At 37.9% G+C, this 24,051-nt stretch overlaps 3 protein-coding genes and 1 long non-coding RNA gene across 6 annotated transcripts; all 4 read left to right on the top strand.

The window, feature by feature from the left end:
- Window positions 1-456: 456 nt before the first annotated feature.
- On the top strand, window positions 457-4,815 carry LOC135679431 (adenylate kinase, chloroplastic-like). The gene is made up of 7 exons (XM_065193185.1): window positions 457-846; window positions 1,159-1,257; window positions 1,817-1,945; window positions 2,032-2,166; window positions 2,834-2,980; window positions 3,154-3,228; window positions 4,496-4,815. The coding sequence occupies exons 1-7, from the start codon at window positions 472-474 to the stop codon at window positions 4,613-4,615; spliced, it is 1,080 nt and encodes a 359-aa protein (XP_065049257.1). The 5' UTR covers window positions 457-471; the 3' UTR covers window positions 4,616-4,815.
- Window positions 4,816-5,504: 689 nt separating this feature from the next.
- On the top strand, window positions 5,505-7,968 carry LOC135679433 (MICOS complex subunit MIC10-like). The gene is made up of 3 exons (XM_065193186.1): window positions 5,505-5,756; window positions 6,455-6,597; window positions 7,791-7,968. The coding sequence occupies exons 1-3, from the start codon at window positions 5,582-5,584 to the stop codon at window positions 7,800-7,802; spliced, it is 330 nt and encodes a 109-aa protein (XP_065049258.1). The 5' UTR covers window positions 5,505-5,581; the 3' UTR covers window positions 7,803-7,968.
- An 840-nt stretch (window positions 7,969-8,808) lies between these two features.
- Window positions 8,809-12,323, top strand: LOC135679434 (uncharacterized). The gene is made up of 4 exons (XR_010515258.1): window positions 8,809-10,026; window positions 10,482-10,581; window positions 10,681-10,823; window positions 12,078-12,323. It is a non-coding gene; the product is annotated as an uncharacterized LOC135679434 (long non-coding RNA).
- A 776-nt stretch (window positions 12,324-13,099) lies between these two features.
- Window positions 13,100-21,457, top strand: LOC135586534 (phospholipase D delta-like). Of its 3 annotated transcripts, none has more exons than XM_065193183.1 (13): window positions 13,100-13,392; window positions 13,874-13,936; window positions 14,035-14,147; window positions 14,237-15,218; window positions 15,566-15,682; window positions 16,751-16,945; window positions 18,097-18,360; window positions 18,434-18,502; window positions 18,678-18,825; window positions 19,664-19,812; window positions 20,023-20,193; window positions 20,337-20,534; window positions 20,944-21,457. In XM_065193183.1, exons 4-13 carry the CDS (start codon window positions 14,301-14,303, stop codon window positions 21,235-21,237), a joined length of 2,523 nt encoding a protein of 840 aa, XP_065049255.1. In that variant the 5' UTR covers window positions 13,100-13,392; window positions 13,874-13,936; window positions 14,035-14,147; window positions 14,237-14,300; the 3' UTR covers window positions 21,238-21,457. The 3 variants fall into 3 exon arrangements, with proteins under 3 accessions (XP_065049255.1, XP_065049256.1, XP_065049254.1); XM_065193184.1 differs by having other exon boundaries at window positions 13,100-13,499; window positions 13,874-13,904; XM_065193182.1 differs by having other exon boundaries at window positions 13,100-13,499.
- The last annotated feature ends 2,594 nt before the right edge of the window (window positions 21,458-24,051 follow it).

Genomic DNA, 24,051 nt, shown 5'->3' with positions numbered 1-24,051 from the left:
TGTCAATCCTATGGAGTTCAACTAAGGTTTAGTTTGGTAGCTCATCTTCATACTAATATCTCGTTAAGGACACCAACCGAGTCATTCTCAAAATGTTAAAGAAGCATGTCGTTGGAGCAATTGATTTTTTAAAATTCACTCTATTTTATTTTTTATAAAAATAAATCTATGATCTTATTAATTGACGAGACAATTCAATTAATAATTATTTCATCAATTATTTTTTTAAAACATTTTTAAAAATATTTATCTGACTAAGTTGTCAGATAAATAGATTCGGCAACTTAATCAGATAAATATTTTTTTTAAAAAAATATTTTTTTAATTATATTAAATAATATATATGGTGTTCAAACGTGACTTCGAACATGAAATCTATTACTTTGTACAATAAACTAATTTCAATCATATCAACTGCGTTACTGCGGCATCGATGGGAAAGAATCAACACCATCAATATTTTCATCAAAGATGTCAATATTTTGCACAAATCTCCTGTTCAAATTGTACGGTGAGATTCGTCACGGTGAAGTCCGGGCAGCAATTTATGGTGAGCAGCAGCACTTCACCGTCGGCATCCCCCCGATTCGTCTCCTGTGCGCCGAAGAGGAGGGCGGAGAGACCATGGCTTCTTTGGCACTCCCCTCCGTGACGGCTACACAAGCTGCAAAGCCCGGTCCTCCCCCGGCTCTCTCACCTCCCACGCCCAATTCGGTCAGAGCCGTCATCTTCTCCCAGTCCTTGGAGACATCGAGAACAGCTCTCCGTTGCCGAATCAACAAGGGTCGCCAATTTTCCTCACGGCCACTGCGGAATCCGTCAGCCGTCGCGGAGCAGTCAGCCACGGTCTGTACTCGAGATTTGAATTTGTTTGATCCTGAATGTTTCGGATTGGTTTTGACGTCAACAGTGCGTTCTTTAGGATTTGGCATCAAATTTCGATTTCATTTTTACTCCGTTGGATGTGCATGATTTGTCAGGGACAAAAAACATGGGGTATCTAATTAAAAATTAGGGATAATTATTCCACTCCGGATCCATATGCGTCGTCTCTGAGGGAAAAAGATAGGATCTTCATATGATTTTTTTTGGGGTCGATCGAAGATATTTCTTTTCCTGATAATATGCTCTCCTATATTTTGTTAAATTTGTGTTCAGATTGTAGCGGCCGTGAAAACTGAGGAGCCCTTGAAGGTTATGATATCCGGAGCTCCTGCATCTGGGAAGGGAACACAATGCGAGCTCATCAAGAAGAAGGTAGGTGCAAGATTCTAGCTTTCAGTACCGCTGATTTCTCTTTACAGCTTACTACTTGTCTACGCAGAACTTAGTTTCCGCTCGAATGCATAGTAGTAGAAACATACGCTGGAATCATGCAACAAGTATGACAAATTAAAGGCTGGCAGCGTCCATCTTACAGATATTTGTTGTTATAAGTAGATTATGACGTCTCATTCATGGCTTTGCGTAGCATATTGTTTTAAGAACTGTTGCTTGTGTAGTTTTTTTTGAGTCCATGTCTGTTTTGATTACTTTTCTTCAGTTATCGTTATTTCTATTTCGCAATATAGATGTTATGCTGTTTAAAATCCATTTGTTCATTTGTTTCTAAAGGTCATCTTTCAATTGCTTTGCTTATAACTTTCCCTAAAATTAAGCAATCTTCTTAAACACTATTTTTTTTTTTTTGAATACTCTTGAACTAGATTTTATTAAATACTTCGTGGCCCCTTTCTCCAATGATGAGTCTAGCCCTATGCTTTTGAACTGCATGCAAAGAGAAGTAGATTGATTCAGGTAATGCTTGCATATGCAGTATGGGTTGGTTCATATAGCTGCAGGGGATTTGCTTAGGGCAGAAATTGCATCTGGGACTGAAAAGGGGAAGATTGCCAAAGAGTACATGGAGAAAGGGATGTTAGTCCCTGATGAAATTGTTGTCATGGTATGCAACTGGTCACTGGATCCTGTGCCATTTTTTTTCTAGTAATGTGACTCTTAAGGTCACTGTTGTGGTACTGTTGATAACAGATGGTGAAAGAACGCCTTCTCCAACCAGATGCTCAAGAAAATGGTTGGCTTTTAGATGGATACCCAAGAAGTTTCTCACAAGCAAAAGCTTTAGAAGATCTTGGAATCCGGCCTGACATTTTTATTCTTTTGGAAGTGAGAATTCCTCCTTACTGATGTATATTTTTTACTTTGTTAACTGCATATAGATTTCTACTGTATATCCCTCCTTGTTGACATCTTACCTGCAACAGAGCACCAAAAAACAAAGAATCCTCATTCCTAGGAAAGAGTGTTCTATTGTTATCCCATGAAGTTTCGAATGCTCCATATTCATGTTTCTTTTGATTAAATATTAAAATACTGAGGATTGTTAGGGTTGCATGAGAGTTAATTTTCTTTGTCTTGCCTAGGTTGCTTCTGAATTGAACCTGGTTTTCAAGGACATTCTAACATGAGGTTCTATCCATCTAAAATTTATTCATTTTAAGTTTGTTTAGATTAGGTAATGCTAAAAAATTTCAAGATTGTTTACATAAATGATGTGAGATTGATGGAGCCTTATTCACTTTGGTTATGTCATAGGAAAAATTTCCAAGGTTTATATGAAATACTTTTGCTGACCTACGTTTTGATATTCACTCCTGCAGTTTGGATTCAGGAGAGAGTAAGAAAAAGAAAATTCCAAACGTATCCTTTCAAATGAGAAATATATCTGAGTGTCTCATCTTTTCTATCAGCCCCTAATACAGTTTTCTTATTATAACTTTAAGTTTCATTGGTCAATCAGAGGGATAAAATGCATAACATCTACTTAACACAGGTTTCTGAAGAAGACCTTGTCGAGCGAGTGGTTGGCAGAAGGCTTGATCCTGTTACTGGAAAAATATACCACCTAAAGTACTCTCCACCTGAGAATGAAGAAATTGCTGCAAGGCTTACACAGCGTTTTGATGATACTGAAGAGAAGGTATTTTACTGAGAATATCTTTGGTTGGATTCCTGGAGCTTCTTCTGAAGTTCAAAATTTTCATCTCTCATCAGTACTTACATTAGTTCATGTGATTTCAGTTGTCAAATAATTCAATTTTGGGACGGATCTCTAATCCATAGCATTTTTTATAATCCTTTTTGTAAATATAGGTAAAGTTGAGATTGCAGACTCATCACCAGAATGTTGAAGCTGTACTTGCAACGTATGAAGACATTACAGTCAGGGTATGTCACTTTCTTGATCCATCATTTATTCAATCAAGTAGGCACAGTGGACACTTGAATTTGTATGCACATGCCCTCCTGCTTTGCTCTCTTACTCAGTTACGATTTATTATCTGTAATTTGTATGGAGCCAACTCTAATCAGTTACGATTTATTATCTGTTGCTGTTGAAATAAAGCAAGTCATACATTCAACTGGGCAACCAATTCTAAAGGGATGATTGTAATACGATCAAACAATTTAGACATGATGTTCAAATTGATTCCTGTCTCTTACACTATATTTATTTGCTTTATTGATCAAATAGATGATAAACTAATATAGTCACGCCACCTTTTGAAAAGAGAAAAAGCAAAAGGGTAGTTAATAAGTGAAATTTCTAATTTCAAGAAACATTTTATGCAGGAAGCATGGTATCCATGGCTGGTTTAATAAATACACTACCTATTCTCTGGTCTATTATTCCTAGTTGGTGTATTAAAAGGTCTCTGAAATTGGTTGCCCAAGGCTCCATATCTTGCTATATTTGGTGTGAGATGTGTCAATAATTGAAAAGTGGCCAAATATATGGGATTACCCCTTCGACATGTCTGGAGGTGCTTTAAGCACAGTGATAACTGATATGTTGCTGCACCAAGGCATCTTAATGATCGGATGTGTATATTGTCTTAAACTACCTCAGTTCTAGATGTATGTGGTCTCCATTCTGGCTAGGCTGGAGAATAATGATTGCGATTCATGCAACTCTGAAACATGACTTCCATGGCAAAAGTGGATTTAATATGTAAACCAATCTGCTTCAGTAAATTAGCAGGGCCAGTGCCTCATGTTACCCTATTAAGATGTATTTACTGCCTTGAGCTTCTGCTTGAGCTCAGTTTAAATTTATTGAACAAAATTGTAGAACCGCTTGTTGGGGGCCTTGGGGCTACTTTAATGTTTTTTGAAACCGGTTTTTTCATAGTCACTTTAAACACTTGCATTTATGTAATTGTTTATCTTGCTTTTTTACACTGACCTTTTGCATAATTTTGGAGGCCATAAATGGCATTATCTTAACTCTTTCGGTTGCCAGTGTTCCCAATTGAAGTGCAAGATATGCTGCTTTGTCATATATTTTGGTGGATGTGAATTACTTTTCAAACTCAGAGCAAGTCAATTTAGATAGATCTTTACTGTGCCTAAGCACGATATGTGGCATCAATTGGTTGCTATTGTGTTTGATGAATGCAGCATACTTGACATCAGGTTTTGGGTGTTACTGCAGATAAATGGAAGTGTTGTCAAGGAAGATGTGTTTGCTGAAATAGACAAGGCATTGTCTTCAGTGATCGATAAGAAACCAACAAGTAGTTCTGCATCCATGGCTGCTGGTGTAACCCATTAGATATGCAAACAAACAGTTGAGGAAAGATGCATTACTGTTTACTGTTGTAAGTCTGTATTAAACTCGTGTATCCTCTAAAAGAAAGCTTTTGCAGAATTCTTTTGTATTTTTCGACTCATCCGATATCTTTTTGAATTGAAACACAATGAGATCATTCATGTGCATTGGCATCTTTGAAGCAAACAAGTCTTTCTGTTGAAGCATCCTCTTACTAATGTTATCTTTTCGTAAACATTGACTGTGAAATCTTTTGTCGACCATGTATCGAGGGAGTAGGAACAGCGGTGGAGACCAGCTTCCTCCGATCGGATCAGCTTCCTCGCGTCATCTGAATGTCAATGCTATATTATTCACATGACAGTGATGTGTCGATGTATGTTGTTCATGTGACGTTGAAGTGTCGATCATGTGTCTTACCGGTGAGCTATTGATTGGTTTTCTTGGATTTGTTTACTAGTCTATCTACTTGTAAACGTTTGACTGTCATATCTTTTGTTGTTGGCTATGTATCTATGGAGCAGGAACGGTGGCGGAGGCCGGCTTCAGCAAGATTTGTCGACTCGGCTTTGAGGACAACTAATATTGATGAGGAGAGTTAAATGACAAAAGCTGTTCATTGCTTCTCTTCGCTCTCCTCATGTTGGATCCGACCCGATAAGAAAAGCCTTGGAGCTCTCTCTGGTCTCACTTTGTCCCAACCCGATCTCTACACTTTTTGTTCTTCCCTTCTATTGGATCCACATTCGGAACCTTTCGTTCTTTCTTGAGCTCGGACTCGGGTCGTATGTTGATCTTACCCGATTTCTACGATGGTATCCATGTTCCGGACCTCTTATTTCCATATTGGATTCGGATTCGGATTGTATTGATCCCACCCGATACCTCTTTGCTTTCTCGTCTCCTTATTTTGATCCTCACCGATCTATAAACCCTACTTTCCCCGTTTTCTTTGCTCTGGCATCAGCGATGGCTGAAGAGGCCGCAGGAGGAGGCGGCAGTGTTAGCGTCAGTGAGAAGAAGGATGCGCCTTCGCTTCGGGGCTACGACTTGGATCCGAAGTTGGACGCCTGCCTCGACCTCTCCATCCGCCGCCTCGTCTACTCCTCCGTCGCTGGTGCCTCGGCCGCCCTTCTCTTCTTCCGTGAGCCTTCGCACCTCGCTCTCTCTCCCTGTCGCTGAGCCCTATATGATCTTTTTGGTTTAAAGTGGTGCTTTGATCATCTTTTGGATGCAGATGTTAGATTTGGTTAAATGTTATTGCTTTCAGTTGACCTGTGTTCTCTTAATCTATACTTTGGCACTGAATTTATTGGCCAGATCCTTTCTTGGTTCTGTTTTAGAATCTCTTGGTTCATCCATTTGTTCAGGTCTTTCGTGTATGCGTTCATTTGAGATTAGGATTTGTTGAATAGAACCTTCCTTTGATATTTCTATAATACACGTGATTATGATGGATAGGGGTTCCATAACAAAATATTGTGGTTTCTTGTGACATTTGCAGCATTGATTGGAATTTGATGGGCGAGGGCTACTTCTTTTGATCATTTATTTCTCATTGAGAAAATTCGGCTATGCTATGTGATAGGATAGGTGTTCAACTGTTTACAAATTCTTAGAAGGTTTAAGAATTCTGTAGAAAATTAAACGAAATATTTTGTCAGTATTCATATCAGCAAGCTAACTAGTAATTCTAAGGGAAATAACTAAATAAGAGAAATTAAGTTAGGTGCTAACTACTATTGAGTATATTACATATTCTGGTTAATTGTTTGACTTTCTTTAATTCGTCTGATATTTTTGCTTAATGATGTTTTCTTTCTTGCAATATTACCACCTTAGGGAGTCGAACTACACGATGGGCATCTGTAGCTTTTGGTGCTGGTGTTGGAATTGGAGCTGCATATACTGAATGTTCTTACATTCTCAATGGTTCTTCACCAAAGCGGCCACAGAGGATTTCGCCTTTCCCTTCTCTTTCTCAAGTATGTTGTATTTTATTCCTTGTGCATTTGTAATATTAGCCTGTGGCTGAATCTGCCATAACCTACTTTAGTTAGTTATTTTCTTGATATCTCTGGTTAATTTTATGGATGAAGGATGGTACCACCCATTAGTTGAATAGTGAACATTTGCTTTTTTGGTGTAACCCTATCTTCTATTAGTTGCATATGGTTACCATGAAGCTACACTTCATGTTGCAGAAAGGAACTAAGTTTATATTATTAAAACATAATTCTTACATGATAAGAGCTTTCTTATGACTTACAGATGGCGATGTGAACTTGATTTCTTCCCCACTTTTACAGTCCAGTCATATGGACCCACATCAAGTACTATTACCTTTTGGTAGATCACATAAATTTGGGATTAACACTGGAACTGTGATTGGAATCAGTTTTCAAGATTTGGTAGATCATATAATCAATTGGGGATTGACGATGAAAAATTGAGATTGAGATCAGATTATTGGTACAACTAAATAAACTGTTAGAGCAGAGTTGGTTGAAATTGGTCTTGCTGAGTTTGATCAAGTTTGGTGTATGTTAATTTGTATCATTCAGAATTGACCAAAAACTACTAGGTCTGTTGAGTCAATCAAAACTCACTAGAATATACTAGAATCAACGTAAATCTCCTAAAAGAGGTCTAAATCAGCTTGGTCTTAGTTAGAAGTGGGCTATGATCAAACAAGAATCATCACGAGTTGGTCTCATGAGAAAACTGATCCATTGACTCGTAGATTTGAACCATGTGAACCAAAAAGTTATTAAGCCCAAGTTAATAACAGTAGGTCTATCTAGCCTTAGGCTAAATTGGTGTATCACAGTATTCCCCACTCAAAGGCTCGATGGCCGGCCTGCTTGAAGTCCGAATATAATGTGTGACCATGTTATAAATTGTCATGACCATGCTAACAAGGACCTACTGGTGTTCTGTTGAATAAGTTCCTGGCATGTTATGATGCATTTATTATATTGTTCGCTTGGTCATTCACAAGGTAGCATCCTCCACAATGTAGTCGTAAATTTTAACCATACAAAATGTTTGCTTGTATGCTCTTTCCTGTCATTTGATCAACATCATTATCCTCATCTTTCTGCAGTGTGTAAACTATTGATACATTTTTCTATCTAGCATGCTAATGCTCTGGTACTTAATTTATTTTTCTTGACAGGAGGAGAAGTAAAGAACATTATGGTTGAGGAATTCTTCGATGTTACCTGGAAAGACCTTTTGTCTTGCGTTAAGGCTTTCTTGTGGCTTTGGTTGTTGCTTTTGGTTTGATCTTTGATACCAAATAAAACAAGCCCCTTTAAACTGTTTACTTTCAATATATAATGTGTTTTAGAGAAGTTCCTCTGATGATTGCACCCAAAGAAAACAAAGAAGAAATCCTCCAGTAGTGTGATCAGAACTGGAGCATAGTAGATCAGTGCCCAGAGTTGTTCAGTGTGGCGACTTTGTAACTTCGTATTTTCTTGAATTTGTCTTGGATTTTAACCCTAGGATAAATTCGATAGGCTCCAAGTCTCTGGCTACGTGAGCCATCAACGGCACATGGTCGAGCTCCGATCCCTTAGTGTTGATAGGATCTTACATTAAAGTTTGTTACCCGATCCACCAAGGGTGTTTTGGGGTCCAAAATTAGGATCCTGCCCAATAATTTCAATTTGATTCAGGTTTGTTATCTGAACTTATATATTAACGGCTGATTTTAAATGAAAATTTGAATATAAAGTGCCGCTCCCATTTCTTGTTGGCGGCGTTCAAAAGAGCGGGGGTTTCTTTCAAAAATATGCTATATCTCGGTAGCAAGCTTAAATCTGGACCGTTAGAAATAGGTTCGTCGGGAAATAGAACTCTTCTGGATCGTTAGATTTTCGGTTCCTGATCAGCGTGGCGGTTACAAGCGAGGAGGATCCGAACCCGTTTGGAAGCAGGACCCCAAGTATAAAGCCCGATTCCTCTCGACGCATCCTCTTGTTCAAGCCATGACCTGGCTATGGTCTCTGCTTCTTCCTCCCTCAGCTTCCTCGATAGAAGAGGGGCTGGCGGAGGAGCTGCGGTTTCATGAGGATGGTGGAGGCGTCCCCTCCGTCATCGGCGCCTCGATCTTTGTTTCCGCCCTCGTTGGTCCAATCACCTGGGTTCTCGATTTCAAAGCCTCGGCCCTCGACGCAGTCCAGGTTCGTCTCCCTCTCTGACCAATTAACGCAGGTCCCTTTGTGCGATTTGTTTACAATTCGAGGATCTTGCAGTTCGAAATGATCTTAACGGGAGATCTTGAGCAAGAGCGCTCGTAAGGTGGGTTTCGTGTTCATGGATTTCTTTGTTGGATTCCGTAGGTTCTACTGAAAATATCGCATGCCTCGTTTTAGATGACTTGAGATTAAGGATCTTAAGGCGACCATTCTCTTTCTTGATGATTGCTGAGATGTTGTTTTCGTTGTGACGGTTGTTGATGGTGCGTACGTGGTGATTGCATGATAGCCTGGGCTTTCATGATGACGATGATTTTTTTTTTTTTTTGCAAAGGATAAGTTACGAAAGCGAAAATTGAGCACTAAGACTTTGTGATAAGCTGTAAAAGTCCTTATCAGCTAAGCTAGCTAGTACGTTCAAGATATATCGGATGAGGTTTTGAGTAAGTGAATCTGGTATATCACTATCAGATTAAATATTAAAGGTATAAAATATATCAGATGAGGCTTCAAACCTTTAACCTTTGGTAAGTAGATTTGGTGCACCACCACTAAACCAATGTTTTAGGTGTAGACTTTGATGATTCACCATGGTGTTTATGGGGGCTTTGGAACAAGAGCTCTTGTTCAGTGGATGTTTCATTATGGTTTTCTTTGTTCTTTTGATTAATTCTTTAGCCGATACTGACGAGATCTAAAGAGTGTTAGTTTTGATGAGTTTATAGTTCCTACATGCCAAGAATTGAGGCTGGCCTTCTTTTTCTTGGTGATTGCTGAGATGATATATCTGTTGTGATGGCAGTGACGGCGTCTATGGGGTGATTGTGGTATATTTTGATGTTTTCTATTTATTGAGATCACATATCTCAAGTCAGATGTGTTGTTGAGTTTTTTAGGCCATATCTTTTAATTTGTTGTGAAAATTTCGCTATTAGCGTGTCCTTTAGAAGACATCCTTGCGAGTGCATCAAATGGTATCTTTTATCATAATCGCATCAGAATTCTGCTTTTCTCTATTGCTCCCTACAAAAATATTCATATCCTAATTGTAGCCTTTCTGGTTTGTTTAATTAATTAGTTTCACTTGTAGAAACTTAATTAATTAATTTTTTTGTTTCATTCAGAGAAGAAGGAAAAAAGAAGCACATTCTTGATGATATTCTACGGATGTCCAACCAGGACGACTGTAACTCCTATAAACATCCAATGGTACAGACTGTGAAGAAGTGATATATTAGTCTACTAATTCTTTAACCTCGCTTCTCCTTTTATCACAGTCCCATTACAGACAATTGTAACTTCCCCTTTTATTTGTCTTTAATGTAAGTCTACCTAGCAAAAACATGTTCATTGGGGCATCCAGGTTAATCATCATGTCTAGCCAAAAAATTCACAGTATGAAAATGAAAAGTCACTTGGATTCTTCATTGATACTAACAGGAAAACTAACCTTGCAAACCTCAATGTGGCTCTTCATTAACTTCATGAGGTGTTCATTCCATCTTTTCACCGATGATTTTGATGATGAAAGAGGCCGAGATAGAAAATTCACAAGTTATAGATGCATATTTAGTTATCCAGAAAGAAGAAATAGTTATTTATTAGCTCATATATGGGCCGTGCATTCTGTACCACTCATGTAATGACCATTCATTCTGTATCAGCTACATGAAGACAGCAGGACCGGAACCAGATGCTGTAGTTCGTGATTGAGCTTTGAAAAAAATAGTATAGTGGAAAGAATTATAAAGCAAGAGCAGCTAGGTATAATTTTTGTGGTCTTCTAAGCTCAATGTCAACAAAAGAATAATGTTGCCGACCCAAATAGTTGGACATTATGGTTTGTTATTGTTGTTCTTGTAGGTAGGTATCTTTTTTGGAGTAATTATGATGGTCACTTCTGAACATGAAGATTCTGTCATGATTACAGAAGATGAAAGTACATGGGTTGCATACGAAATGCTGTTCATGTGGCTGCATATGTGGTTATGACAACCTTGGATAAGGTAAATGAGACTTGAAAACTTGATACATCTGTTACTGGAAGAGCATATATAGCTGCATATGGAAAGATGATTTTATAAGTGAATTGTGTAACTTATATGTAGCTTATGTGTATCTCTTAATTCTTAAACCTTGATCCATTTTCTAGGAGTATCATTCCATACTAGTCTAAATCCTCAAATTGACAACAACGTATTATTATTTGTTGCTTAAACTTGATAATTCCTTATGGATTATGTGCTAGTTTAGCTGCATCTGCACATCAATTACTTCATAGAAACTGTGATTGAAGTAGGAGAAAATTTGAGGGAAAAGGGTTTAGAAGAGTACTACTATCTGGACAAGAATGGCAAGCAAGGGCTTCTCTGCCTTCAGAGAAACAGGTCTTTATGGCACATCTTGTGGCATGTTGTGCAGGTCACTTGCTTTGACACCCATGCATGTTGCTGAGAAATTTCCAACGTAGTGTGACATGAGAGATTAGAGAGCCTTTGCATCCAGATTTGCAGGCAGGGTGCATGTCCTTGAGAGAAAGTTGCAGGCTAGTATTATGGAGAGGGCTTCAGATTAATCAAGTTTGGCATTGTTATTATGGTTAGGATATTTTTTTTTCCAACTCCTCTAAGCTCTATTAATTCTTGGTGTTTAATGTCCTTTCAAATTACTTCCATAAATATATTAATTCAGGTGGTTTGCTCACCTAGAAGCCGCATATCTGATACAAATCTTCAGCATGTATTCTCACTTAGAAGAGAGTTCCAGGCTAGTGAGAAGCATTTTTTTGTGCTTTTGATGTGGTCTAGTATTATGGACCGGGATTCACTTCAATCAAGTTTGTCATTGTTATGATGGTTAGGGTATTTTCTTTTCAACTCCCCGAAGCTCTATTACTAGTTGATGTTTAATGCCCTTTCAAATTAATTTGATAAATATATAATTTAGGTGGTCTATTCACTTAGAAGCTGCATATCTGATATGAATCTTCAGCATGTACTCTCTAGTTTGTATACACACTTGTATTCAGCATGCTTCCCACTATCCTATATACACACTTGTATTCTCAAGGTCCGTGTAACAGATTATGTACAGGATCTAATCCATATACCCATACCTTTATTTGCTTCTTTTTCTTTCTTATTGCACCTCCACAGTGCAGCTTTTAGAACTGAGTACATAGGATTGTGTTGTCCAATTTTAATTCTATTGCATACCTATAGTTCTTAGGCCCCTTTATTTGGATGAAAATTTTCTTGTAGGATTGTGTTATATATCTGCCAACACCATGACAAATCAGCAGCCGAGCAGCATACTGAAGAAACAGTGGATCATGGTGTTACTCAGTGGTAGATGCTTGGTTCGAACTCTACAGGCTCACAATTGTACCAAGAACAAGTGCCAAACAAAGAACTGCCTGAGGTAATGCTCTACTTTAAGCTCCGACATGTACTAATTCTTGTAATGTAAGCATCTTAATTGATTCGCGCTGCGTCTCTATTTTTGTACCTAATTGGAAATTGTGACTTGATACGATTTGTAATTTTTCTCTTTGTCCTAAATCCTTGCGACAAAGAATCACTGCTATCCTACTCGAATTTTCTCCCTGACGGTGCATATTTGTTGTGTTCAAGTGGATATAACGAGTTCCTATCATATTGCCGGTACCTTTTGTGGTAGCTAACCATTGCTTTTATATGTAAGCAGAGGCTCCCAAAAGTTATCATCAAGGTAGTCGAGAAGATTGTCGAGCTGCCACCAATGCAAATGGCTGCGGAGGTACCATGAAACAAATGTTACTTTAACCTCTAATAATAGCCAATAAAATGAGATAAGAGTCTAACCAGTGTGTTCGTCTTCACGTGGTTCGGTTCGTGCATAGGATGTTAGTGCGTGAATCTTAAAGGCGTCGTCAAGTGTCGGACGCATCATTAAGCGTGATACATGCAGATTACACCTTCAGATGGAAGTGCTTGATACTGGTGGGTCCGAACTTATCTTCACCGATGTCCTGATTCTCTCCAATTCTTGTCATGTCTCAATCGGTGAATAAATACCAATCTTTATGAGATAGAGATAGAGAATCCAATTCTCGTCGAGTGTTGGAGAGATACATCCTAACTTTCATTATCATGATGTTTATTAACAAACTTAACTTAAAATTATTTTTATAAATTAAGAATTAGAATTAAAATAAAGCATTTCACGATCGCGGTGTTCCTCAGGAACTGTTCTGCGATTTGGTTGGGAAGAGAACCTTTTCGTGGGCCGCTCGCGACGGCGAGAATATCTGCTTTGCCCGTCTCCTACCTTTCGTTTGATTGGAGGAGCAGTGGGGCCCACGATGGCGTGTTGCAGGTAGGTGAGCTGGTCCGACGTGACCGAGTAAGTAAGTGGTCTATGTATAAGGGATCGATTTGAGCGATGGGGATTCCCGCCTCCCTTGTAGCCGAAGTAACCGCTCCACCAACGGCAAAGTGGCCTCGTCACCGTCGTGAAACACCGGTCTTTATTTAGTCTCTCTCTCTCTCTCTCTCTCAAATTCTTTGCTGGCCAGCTCCGGTGTCGATTACTCAGGTATTCTCTCCCCGCGCCATGCTGATTTACTTACGAAACGTGCAGATCTTGGCGACACCATAAGCTGCCAAGCCGGGAAAAATACAACCTTCTTACCGACCAAGCAGGTTCACGTTCAATTGTGATGTTGTTGAGCTTCATCTGCTTTGATCCCTCGATGTTCTTTACAGTTTCCTTCTTGAAATCTATTTATACTTCATTTTCCATTCAGTTTGTGACCAATTTCATCTTATTTAGTTGTTAATGGTTCATCTTTCCGTAATTTTCTTTGGTTAATGGCACAATTTTTGAAGTTGGTTTTAAACGGTATGAACGGTGGATGATTCCTTATGGTCTCAGTTGTTCTGAATTATCGTAATGCACTTTGTATTTGAGCAATGTTGTTTCTCATCAATGTAAATTGGTTCGTTGCACCAACTTGGATCTTGAATGATATACTGACCTTCCTTTCTTTGTATTTGGGCAATGCTGTTTCTCTCAGCTGCTGGCATTGGCGTTGCTGGTCATGCAAAGTTGGGTCACCTCTACATTGAATTTTGTCCTTGTATGAAAAGACAACTTTTTAAAAATTGTTTAACATAATTTTCAAGCCCTGTTCCTGTGGATGCTTAATGTGTGAAGATTTTTATTTGCATTGATCAGATTTGAGTCAGCGGAGCGTGGACTGGTAACGAAGGTTGCAAAGAAGAATATAATTCTTCATATGCATGCCTGGTTCTTAAAACCTGCTGCATTTGAGGATTGAAAACTACAAGGTACTTGGTAAAGCATCAACATATACACAACTATGGTTCATTCATCCATCTTGTGGTTCGTTTTCAGTAAAAAAGTGAAGCATGTGCAGGTGGTGGTGGCTTACCGTGAAATCACTCTCAATGACTAGTGATTGAATTGATGATTTGGATCGAATGGGAAAAGGATCTTCTGCACCTGGGATCACCAAGTTCTTGCATGGGGACTTGGACATCTGGATTTTAGAAGCCAGATCACTTCCAAACATGGATTTAATGACAGAGAGGATGAGAAAATGTTTCACTGTGTATGGAGCTTGTGGTGTACCCTGTGGGAAACCTGATAATCACAGAGGCGTGAGCAAAATCATAACCAGTGATCCCTATGTTTCTGTTTGTGTATCCGGAGCAACAATAGCTCAAACACGAGTAATTCCAAACAGTGAAAATCCAAAATGGGAAGAACACTTCCGTGTGCCAGTCGCCCACCCTGCATCAAAGATTGAGTTTCAAGTGAAAGACAATGATGTTTTTGGAGCACAACTTATTGGAGTAGCTGTGATTCCAGTAGATAAAATACTCTCGGGAGAAACAGTCAGTGGTTGGTTTCCAGTGGTTGATCCTAGTGGGAACTCAACGAAACCATATCCAGAACTGCATTTTTCCTTGCAATTCAGAAATATAGAGCAAAATCCTTTGTATAAAGATGGAGTTGGTGCCGGTCCAAATTATTCTGGTGTGCCTAATGCATACTTCCCTCTTCATAATCAAGGAAGTGTTACCCTTTACCAGGATGCCCATGTTCCAGATAACATGCTGCCTAATATTGCACTAGATGAGGGGAAGACTTATGAGCAAAACAAATGTTGGGAGGACATCTGCCATGCAATCGTGGAAGCTCATCACCTTATCTACATAATTGGATGGTCAGTCTATCACCGAGTGAAGCTTATAAGGGAACCAACAAAGCCAGTGCCAAATGGCGGGGAATTATCACTTGGGGAGCTTTTGAAGTACAAGACACAGGAAGGAGTTCGTGTGGTTATGTTGATTTGGGATGACAAAACATCACATGACAAGTTTCTTTTGAAAACGGTAACTAATTTATAGTTTGATGTCTTTTCATTTTGTGGTTTAGACTTTTGCTTTACGGATATAACAATTACCAGAGTGGTTTCCTGAATCATAAGCTTTTCATAATCCACTTATCTGATAGTGAGAAGAAAGAGAAAATATGTTTTTTCTGGCCTCTGATCATAACATTTTGTTATTGTTCTCGCTGTTTGCTGTGTGCACGTCATAGATAAAACAAGACATATCAAATTTAGTTTTTGTGCCTAGGACCTCAATCTACAAAGCGGCTCAGCTTGCAATACTTTCAACCTTTAAAATCCTCCAAACGGAATTTGATGTGACTTAATAAGTCCCAAAGTTGAATGCAGGATGGTGTCATGCATACGCATGATGAAGAAACTCGCAAGTTTTTTAAGCATTCAAGTGTACATTGTGTACTGGCCCCTCGTTATGCCAGCAACAAGCTCAGCATATTCAAGCAGCAGGTGAGGCTTTTTTCTTTTTCTTTTTATTGTTTGCTTCCTATGAAACCCTATTAAAAGTTCTTTCTACTTCTAATAGGTTGATCAAATATCATCGTAGATAATCATGTTTTTTCTTTTGCAAGTCTAATTGTTGCTTCCCTTCATCCTATTCCTCTAGTCTTAACATGCAATTTTTTTTGAATTTTTCTCTTTGTTTTACGATATTCAAATACAATATATAAATTACATTTTTGTCATTGCTGCAACCAAATGATTCAACTTTGCAGACATATCAGATTCTGTTAGATACAAAAAGTAAGATGCATATTTACCTACTTCTCTAGCAGCAACAATATCCACGATCTCTTGAAACACTTAACTCCAGTTATTCATAAAAGAGCAAAGTTGGCACTTGGCAGTAGATGCGGAGGCTCATGGTGGGAGCCCTATGTAATGCTACCAGCTGTCACATATATGCAGTTAATAAGCTATATGGATCCTTAGAATGTTCAACCGAATGCATCTGAGTTTTTAGGTATAATAAGAGATAAACACACAATCTTACAATGTATTTAATGAGGAGGAATAATCTGTTATACACTTCAAAAGTTTTGATAGGGAAAGTTAAATGTTGAATTTCATTTCGCATTTTGTTGTTGCTTCCTGTTGTAGGTTTAGAGAAAAATTCTTTGTACCTTCTGACGGTATTCAGTTGCATGAACTTCATGCATATTTGGCTCTTCAAGGAAGCATTTGCAGGATCATAATTGAAAAAAAGTTGCATGAATTTTAGGAGGATATCTCGTATTTTATATACCAAGCAAAATAATTATTAGTTGGAAGAGAAAATTGAATTTTCTCATAAACTAAAAACATGTAGGAGAATGCAATTTTTATAAATTGATACTTGTCTATCAGCATGCAAAATTCTACCAACTGTCAGAAAACTTGCAGCGATCCATTTTTTTAATCTGAATGTTTGGTCTGTTTTTGCTTGATTGATGGTAAAAAAGATGTCACCTTTTGCTTTTTCAACTTATGGACTACATAACTGATTATGAAGCTATTGACATGATCTTCTTATGTCAGGTTGTAGGAACTCTATTTACACACCATCAAAAGTGTGTCATTGTTGACACTCAAGCAGGTGGAAACAATCGGAAAATATCAGCCTTTATTGGTGGACTTGATTTATGTGATGGAAGATATGACACACCTGAACACAGGCTCTTCCGTGATCTGGATACTGTTTTTGGAAAAGACTTCCACAACCCTACATTCCCTGTAAGTACTGAATGTCAGTAATTGCAAAATGGTTCTATCCGTTATGGAATCCAACTCCATAGTTTTTAGTCGTGTGATATTAACAGAACTTATTTGTTTTTGTGCTTATACAAGAACTTAACATAGAAACAGAGAAAATCTGCTGCACAAATGTAATTTGATTCTACATATTTCAATTAGCTTTCTACATAGAATTGCAAATATGACAAGCTTCATATTTGGTTGACATAACTGATGTGCTATATCATAATTTCAATAGTTCTTTATGTAGGTATTATCAAATGTAAATGATGCTTTAAAAATAAGTAATCTAGATGATGACATTTTGAAAGATGGCAGGCAATAATAATTGTACTAAACTCTTTTTCTCAAAAGAAAAGCAAAGTTTCTTTCACAAAAGATGCTTAATTAATCAGGATAACTCTAGGTTTTCTTTGCACTAACATTGCCCTTAGTTCATTCATTTCTTTTCCTTCTCCCAAAAGTATTACTAGTAGCGAGCGGTCCATGTGCTGGTCCGCTAGTGCACCAGTACATACTACCTGGTACAGGCGGAATGATATGAAATTAAAAACATTGCTTTCGACAAATTATCGTCTCAACATTTCATTCTAATGTTGTTTCCTGTTGTTTTGTTTCATATTAGCATGTCCCCTGCATATTGGTTATTTATCGGTTTTCCATGGAATTAAGATTAAAGTTTACAGGATAAATATGCAACAGTAATTTGTGTCGATGCAAGGAATGCCACCTTTTTTTATAATGTTCTTAAGATGCTTGTTGAAAAAGTGGGTTTATATTTGTTAGGTTCATATTGGAATATTATCATGGCTTTTTGTTTGCTTGGGTCCCATTGAAATATTATCTCTAAAAGAAGTCCAATCTTGAACTGCAATAAGCCACAACTTCACTAATAGCATCCACATATGTTTGTCATCTCTTTGTTATTTTCATCTTTGATAAATTTAGGATCAATTTGTCTTCTTTCATGACTTTCCAAAATATTTAACTTCTTGTTTTGAGAAGTACTTGCAATATGGATCTTTGCAATATGAATTTCTTCTAATCCTTCATTAAGTTGACAAAATTTAGGTGTTTCTTATTCACCTGTATGCAATTGAGCTTCTATGTTATGTTGAATAAATAAATAGGGTACCAACCAAGGCCCAAGGCAGCCATGGCATGATTTACATTGCAAAGTTGAGGGTCCTGCTGCACACGACATCCTGACAAATTTTGAACAACGATGGAGGAAAGCTACAAAATGGAGAGATTTCAAGCTTAGAAAGGTCACACATTGGCATGATGATGCCTTGATTAAGATTGAACGAATCTCATGGATTCTCTCCCCTTCTGCCTACAAATCTGACACTGAGACTTCTGATGAAAAGGATCTTGAAAATTGGCATGTGCAGGTCAGCTACAATATAAGCTTGTTTTTCGGTTTAGTTCTGGCTTGATATTGATGTAACTGTAACTTGCTTCCAGATTTTTCGATCAATTGATTCAGGATCAGTAAAAGGATTCCCAAAACACGTACACGAAGCAGAGGGAAAGGTTAGAATGTAGGACCTTCGTGATTTTCTAAAATTTGATTACTTGATAACTTGTTGCCTGTCACCTCTACTAAAAGTTGCTCTGTTCTCATTCACAACAAACTCTTCTTGATTTTGATTGCATTTCTTTTTGTTCATGCAGATCAATCATGCTAAAATAGTATTTCCTTTTGCAGAATCTTGTCTGTGCAAAGAACTTGAAGATAGATAAGAGCATACACAGTGCATATGTGAAGGCAATAAGATCAGCACAGCACTTTATATATATAGAGAATCAGTATTTTGTTGGATCTTCTTACCATTGGCCATCATACAAAAATGCAGGTATGTACCATCTGTGTTTGTGTGATATTAAGCGAGCATGTGTTATGTAACTTCTTGAGGGAGACAAAATAAACCATGTAGAAGAGAGAAATGATGGCTGTAGGATGATGATTTTATTTGGATCATACATATCTTGATGTTAGACCAAAAAAAATTATCTTGATGTTAGCGCTTTGAACCACATTTCAACATTGAAAATTCCATGTTAACTACAATATTTTTCATTATCCATTGTTTTTCTCGACCATCACATGCTGATCTGCCTAGCAGTTGAAACTGGAAGGAAAGTGATAATAAAACCTTTAACGACATTGGGTACTAACAAAGTCTAGGGACATTCTGTGATCATACTACCATGCTCATGGCTCCCAAAAGCAAATGGCTTGCAAAGGAATTATGAGAGAACTTTATCATCAAGTCAGATTACTGTTTTAGCACATCAAACTCTTTATGGTTGGATACTTGGATTACTATCTACCATAACCATTTTTTTTATATGAGAAGCTCCTTAGATGTATTTTAACTTTTTAATTAAGAATTTGAAGTAGTGGTAGCAGAGTTTCTTTCTTGGAGATATACATTTAAGATACTTCTGAAACTCAGACTGCCTTTTATGCAAGAATTTTGACCGTTATTTATATATTATACTATTTCATGCAAGATTGACTTGCATATTCACCAATATGGTAAAATGTTAAATTTACTAATTGATGGTTGCACTAGGCTTCTATCTTGCTATTATGACAATCTCTTCTGATGGTCCAAATTCAGTGTGCAAACATTTAGTGATGGAAAATATGAGGAAATCATGTCATTTCTGGTTTTACATTTGAAGCAGGTGCTGATAATCTGATACCTATGGAGTTGGCTCTGAAAATTGTCAGCAAAATCAAGGCAAAAGAAAGATTTGCAGTGTATGTTGTGGTACCATTGTGGCCTGAAGGAATTCCTACTAGTGCTGCTGTTCAAGAAATACTCTTCTGGCAGGTTGGTTCGTTCTTATAAATTCTTCCACGTATCATGTTTTCACGAATTTTCTTCGTTTTCTTTTTCACAAACTCGATATATGATTCAGCTATAGCATGAGTTATCATTTTCCGGCAAGGATTAGAGCTTGTCTTAGTTATCTTCTCCATTATAAGTGATGATATTTTTCTCTGTGCAATTGGCCATGGATTCTCAAATTTCACTTTGCAGGGGCAAACAATGTCTATGATGTATAAAGTTGTTGGAGATGCCCTCAAAGAGGAAGGACTTTCTGAAAGTCATCATCCTCAAGATTATTTGAACTTTTATTGTCTTGGCAAGTGTGAACCTGTTCTAAAGGAAAAATTACCAGCTAACCAATCTCCAGAAAATTCCACACAGGTACGTGCAAGAGTAACAGTTAATTGGTGTGCGTCTCGTTTTGGCTGAGGCTTCCGTACCTATTTAAGACTGCTATAGCGTAGAAAAATGATTATATACTTCTTTTTTAACTGAACTAACAAGTCATATTTCTATTGTCGCAGCGCTTGTCTCAAAAATTCCGCAGATTTATGATATACGTGCATTCAAAAGGGATGATTGTTGATGATGAATATGTAGTCATTGGATCTGCAAACATTAACCAAAGATCTATGGAGGGTTCAAGGGACACAGAAATTGCAATGGGTGCCTATCAGCCACATTACCGGTGGGCCGAAAAGCACACCCATCCTCGTGGACAGGTCGGTAGTATCCATTATTTCTATGTACTGTCCTTTCAAAAAAGAGTTTTTAGTGCTTTTGTGTTGTTGTGATCTCTTATCCCCATGTATGATCTAAAATCCGAGGTAATCAATCAAGTAGTTGTGTATCGGAAAGGGAAGGAAAAGATCATACTGCTCTTTTATCATGCATGATTTGTTTAAGTCGAGTCGAATATTAACGAGGAAGTTGACATATATGGCAACCAAGGTCAACAGGTGGAAGAATACTAGGTTGCTGCAAGCATGCCTTCAACAAACATTCAAGTTTGACATATTTTGCCTGCTTGATAAGTGATACTGCCATCGACTTTTAAGATACAATAGCATTTAGATACCCCTAGCTTGCAATCAAACTCTTGTGTAATAATATATTTGATCGTCTTGACAGGTTTATGGATATCGAATGTCGCTATGGGCGGAGCACTTGGGCATGCTGGATGACCTCTTCCGTGAACCGCATACCATGGAATGCGTCAGACATGTTAATAAAGTAGCAGAATTCAATTGGCAGTCCTATGCGTCCCCTGAGATCAAGGAGATGAACGGCCACCTGATGCGGTACCCGGTGAAGGTGGAGCGAGATGGGAGAGTCGGTCCCTTGCCGGGGCATGAGAACTTCCCTGATGTGGGCGGTAAGATTCTGGGAGCACACTCCACTCTTCCTGATGTGCTAACGACGTAGCTGTTGCATGGATGGGAGGGGGAGTCAAATCGCTAACATGTATCAATCACCAAGACTTAATTTAAGTGGTGTACTTAGCATTTAGAAGCTTGCCTTTTACCACACCAGCTCATACTTTGACCTGGAAATATGTGTATCTTTACCGGTGGAGGAAGCAGTATACTTAATCTTAGATAACGAAGCTATATGAATGCCCAGTTGCATGTGCATTAGCACGTCAGGATGACTGTGTGACGCTGCTGGCTGGGAAAATGTCTATACCTCACTTATTGATATCTCATCATCGTGTGAACGATATTTTATCGTCACGTAATTAATAACTCATCGTCATTTTAATGAAATAGTAACCAGAAATCCTGCAGACTTATTTATGCAAAAAAAAAAAAAAACAATCAATGAACAAAGTTCATGTCCTATCATAGGTGTACGAGTGAACTCATTTTATATGGTGCGAAAGTCGAAGGAAGCTTCGAAACATATGCATCTTATCTCGATAAAATATTTGATAGAAGAACTAAGCAACTTAACTTATGATGGCAGAGTTGGGATTAAAAGGTCATAGTACAGGATAAGAGGATGTGGAGACGGGTACTCTTGAAGAATATATCACAATGATACCATTCAAGTTGCTATGAAGGATTTATGCTAGGGGGTAGAGACCCAGGATCCAGATAATGACGTGCCAATTTCAATGAAATTAGTAGACTTTGAGAGTTGTAATGTGACGGGCTACTTAAAATGGTGCTTTGTCCGGGTGTGACCTGAGAATGAGTGAACGAATGTTGAGTACCAACAAAAGCAAACACAATCGAAGGTGGTGGAAGCCTTACGATATGTTGGCAATTGTCATATATGAAGATATTATAGTCTGAGTTCATCTCACAAAAATCATAATGCAATAGAGATGTCACCAAGAGGTACTATGGTGTAAGAGATCATGGTGAAATAGTTCAAGATAATATGATACACACTAGAGAAGTCCTACGAGGGACTTGATCATACAGACGTATGATCGGGAGCTACTTGGAGCTCTACTTCGTTGAATAATATGACAACAAGAAAGGCTATAGATTCAAAGAGAGAATGCTATGGTATGGCAGAAGTGGGTTTTACATGCATGCATCGAATTTTACATCGAATAAAAGCCTTGATAATCAGCATATTAGGGCTATGTACCACCAAAAGAGATTTCCAAGTGCAAGTTTTAGTAAGTCCTATAGGAGGGACTTGATCATACAGAAGTATGATAAGAGTGGATGGAGAGTTGGACTACTCTAGAAGTCATATTCGATTAAGGAAGCTCGATAAGTCAGAGGATAAGGCTGAGTAAATGAACGTTACAACTAAGGAAGCAAAAGAGAATAAAATTGACGCGAGCCCCACAACATGATGGTGGAGGCAGAGTTGTAGTATGTCTTTCCATCGACTAAGGATAACTACTCAAAGAATACAAAAGTGTTGAAGCAGGTAGTTGAAAGGGGTGAGGAAGCGACGACGAGTCTAAAGGAGCCTAACTACCCAAAACCAAGCATTGGTTAGAATGAAGGTAGATTCAGATAAGTATCATAATGCCGTAGAGGCTAATCTACTAATCACGAAGAAAGAGACATGAATGCGAGGCAACATATAGTAGGGCTATAAGCATAACAGTGACATAACACCGTAGAGGCGGGACTTCCATAGAGTCATCAATCCCTTGCTCTCATGGAAGGAGAGCACTTAGTTATGAAAGGGGTCGAGGAGGTGGAGAATATAGAGACAAACACCAAGTACTCAAACAAGGTTAAAGAACAGAAACTTAGGAACTTCGTAAGACTAATGTTAATGAGCTTCTCATCGAAATAGCCGAAAGTGAGTGACTTTGGGTCAATGTAGGAGGGCTTGACTAAGAAATGAAGTAGGCAATACGCGGTGTTGTACTTTTCTACTCATAGAAGTAGATAACAAAAATCATGAAAAAGATGATGCAATCCTAAAGATGATCAAAACTGTTGGAGTTTGTTCTAAGTCAAGGTAAACTTTTACTCTTTTGGGGTAAATTTTTTTGCATTTTAGAAGTTCGATGATAGTAAGAAGATGAATTATAATAGCTAACTCAAAGCAAGGAGGGTAAATACTTCTAGTGCTTTAGAATTGTGAGTTAAGAGTATGCGAACGTTAGTAACTAGCTCGATGGATGAAGTACAACCCTCGAAAAGATGGGCGAAGTTAAATAATATTTATTTTTTTAACCCTTAAGAGAATGGATAAAATCGACTACCTCAATTTTCTTATTTATTTAGCACAAGAGCTCTGTAAATGTTCAATAACCCTTTAAAGAAATAGGAAGATAATAGTTGTTAAATTTTCACCAAGAGTGGTGATCGGTATCACTAAGAGTAAATTGTCCATTTTATTTCTTAATAGAATATCAATCAAAAGTGAAAGTGATATGAATCTACTTGGATGTGACAATTAAATGGAAGAGGAATCGATGGACAAATTTTGCGAATGAAAGACTTTAAAACTTTAAAGTTTGTAAGACGATATTTGTTAAAGCTCCAACAGGCATTCACCTAGTTCAAATAATGCGAGACGTTTAAAAGATTCGCACATAACAAGGAAGGTCATTTCCTTAATCTAAAGGATTTGTAGAAACCAACAAAGATCAGCATTACTTGACCAACCCCACGCTAAAATCAAAATTATTGATGAGTTGAAGCATCGTGGTTGAATCAAAGTTCGATTACTCAACAATATTAATTGGGAGCCAAGAGGCACATTACAACTAGAGCAGAAGATTGAAGATGTTACAAAGGCAATGAGATGCAGCTT

This window comes from Musa acuminata, chromosome BXJ1-7 (assembly GCF_036884655.1).
Source record: "Musa acuminata AAA Group cultivar baxijiao chromosome BXJ1-7, Cavendish_Baxijiao_AAA, whole genome shotgun sequence".
Classification (NCBI taxonomy): domain Eukaryota; kingdom Viridiplantae; phylum Streptophyta; class Magnoliopsida; order Zingiberales; family Musaceae; genus Musa; species Musa acuminata.
The sequence above is the reverse complement of the archived record's forward strand: the minus strand, read 5'-3'. Positions and strand labels throughout refer to the sequence as shown.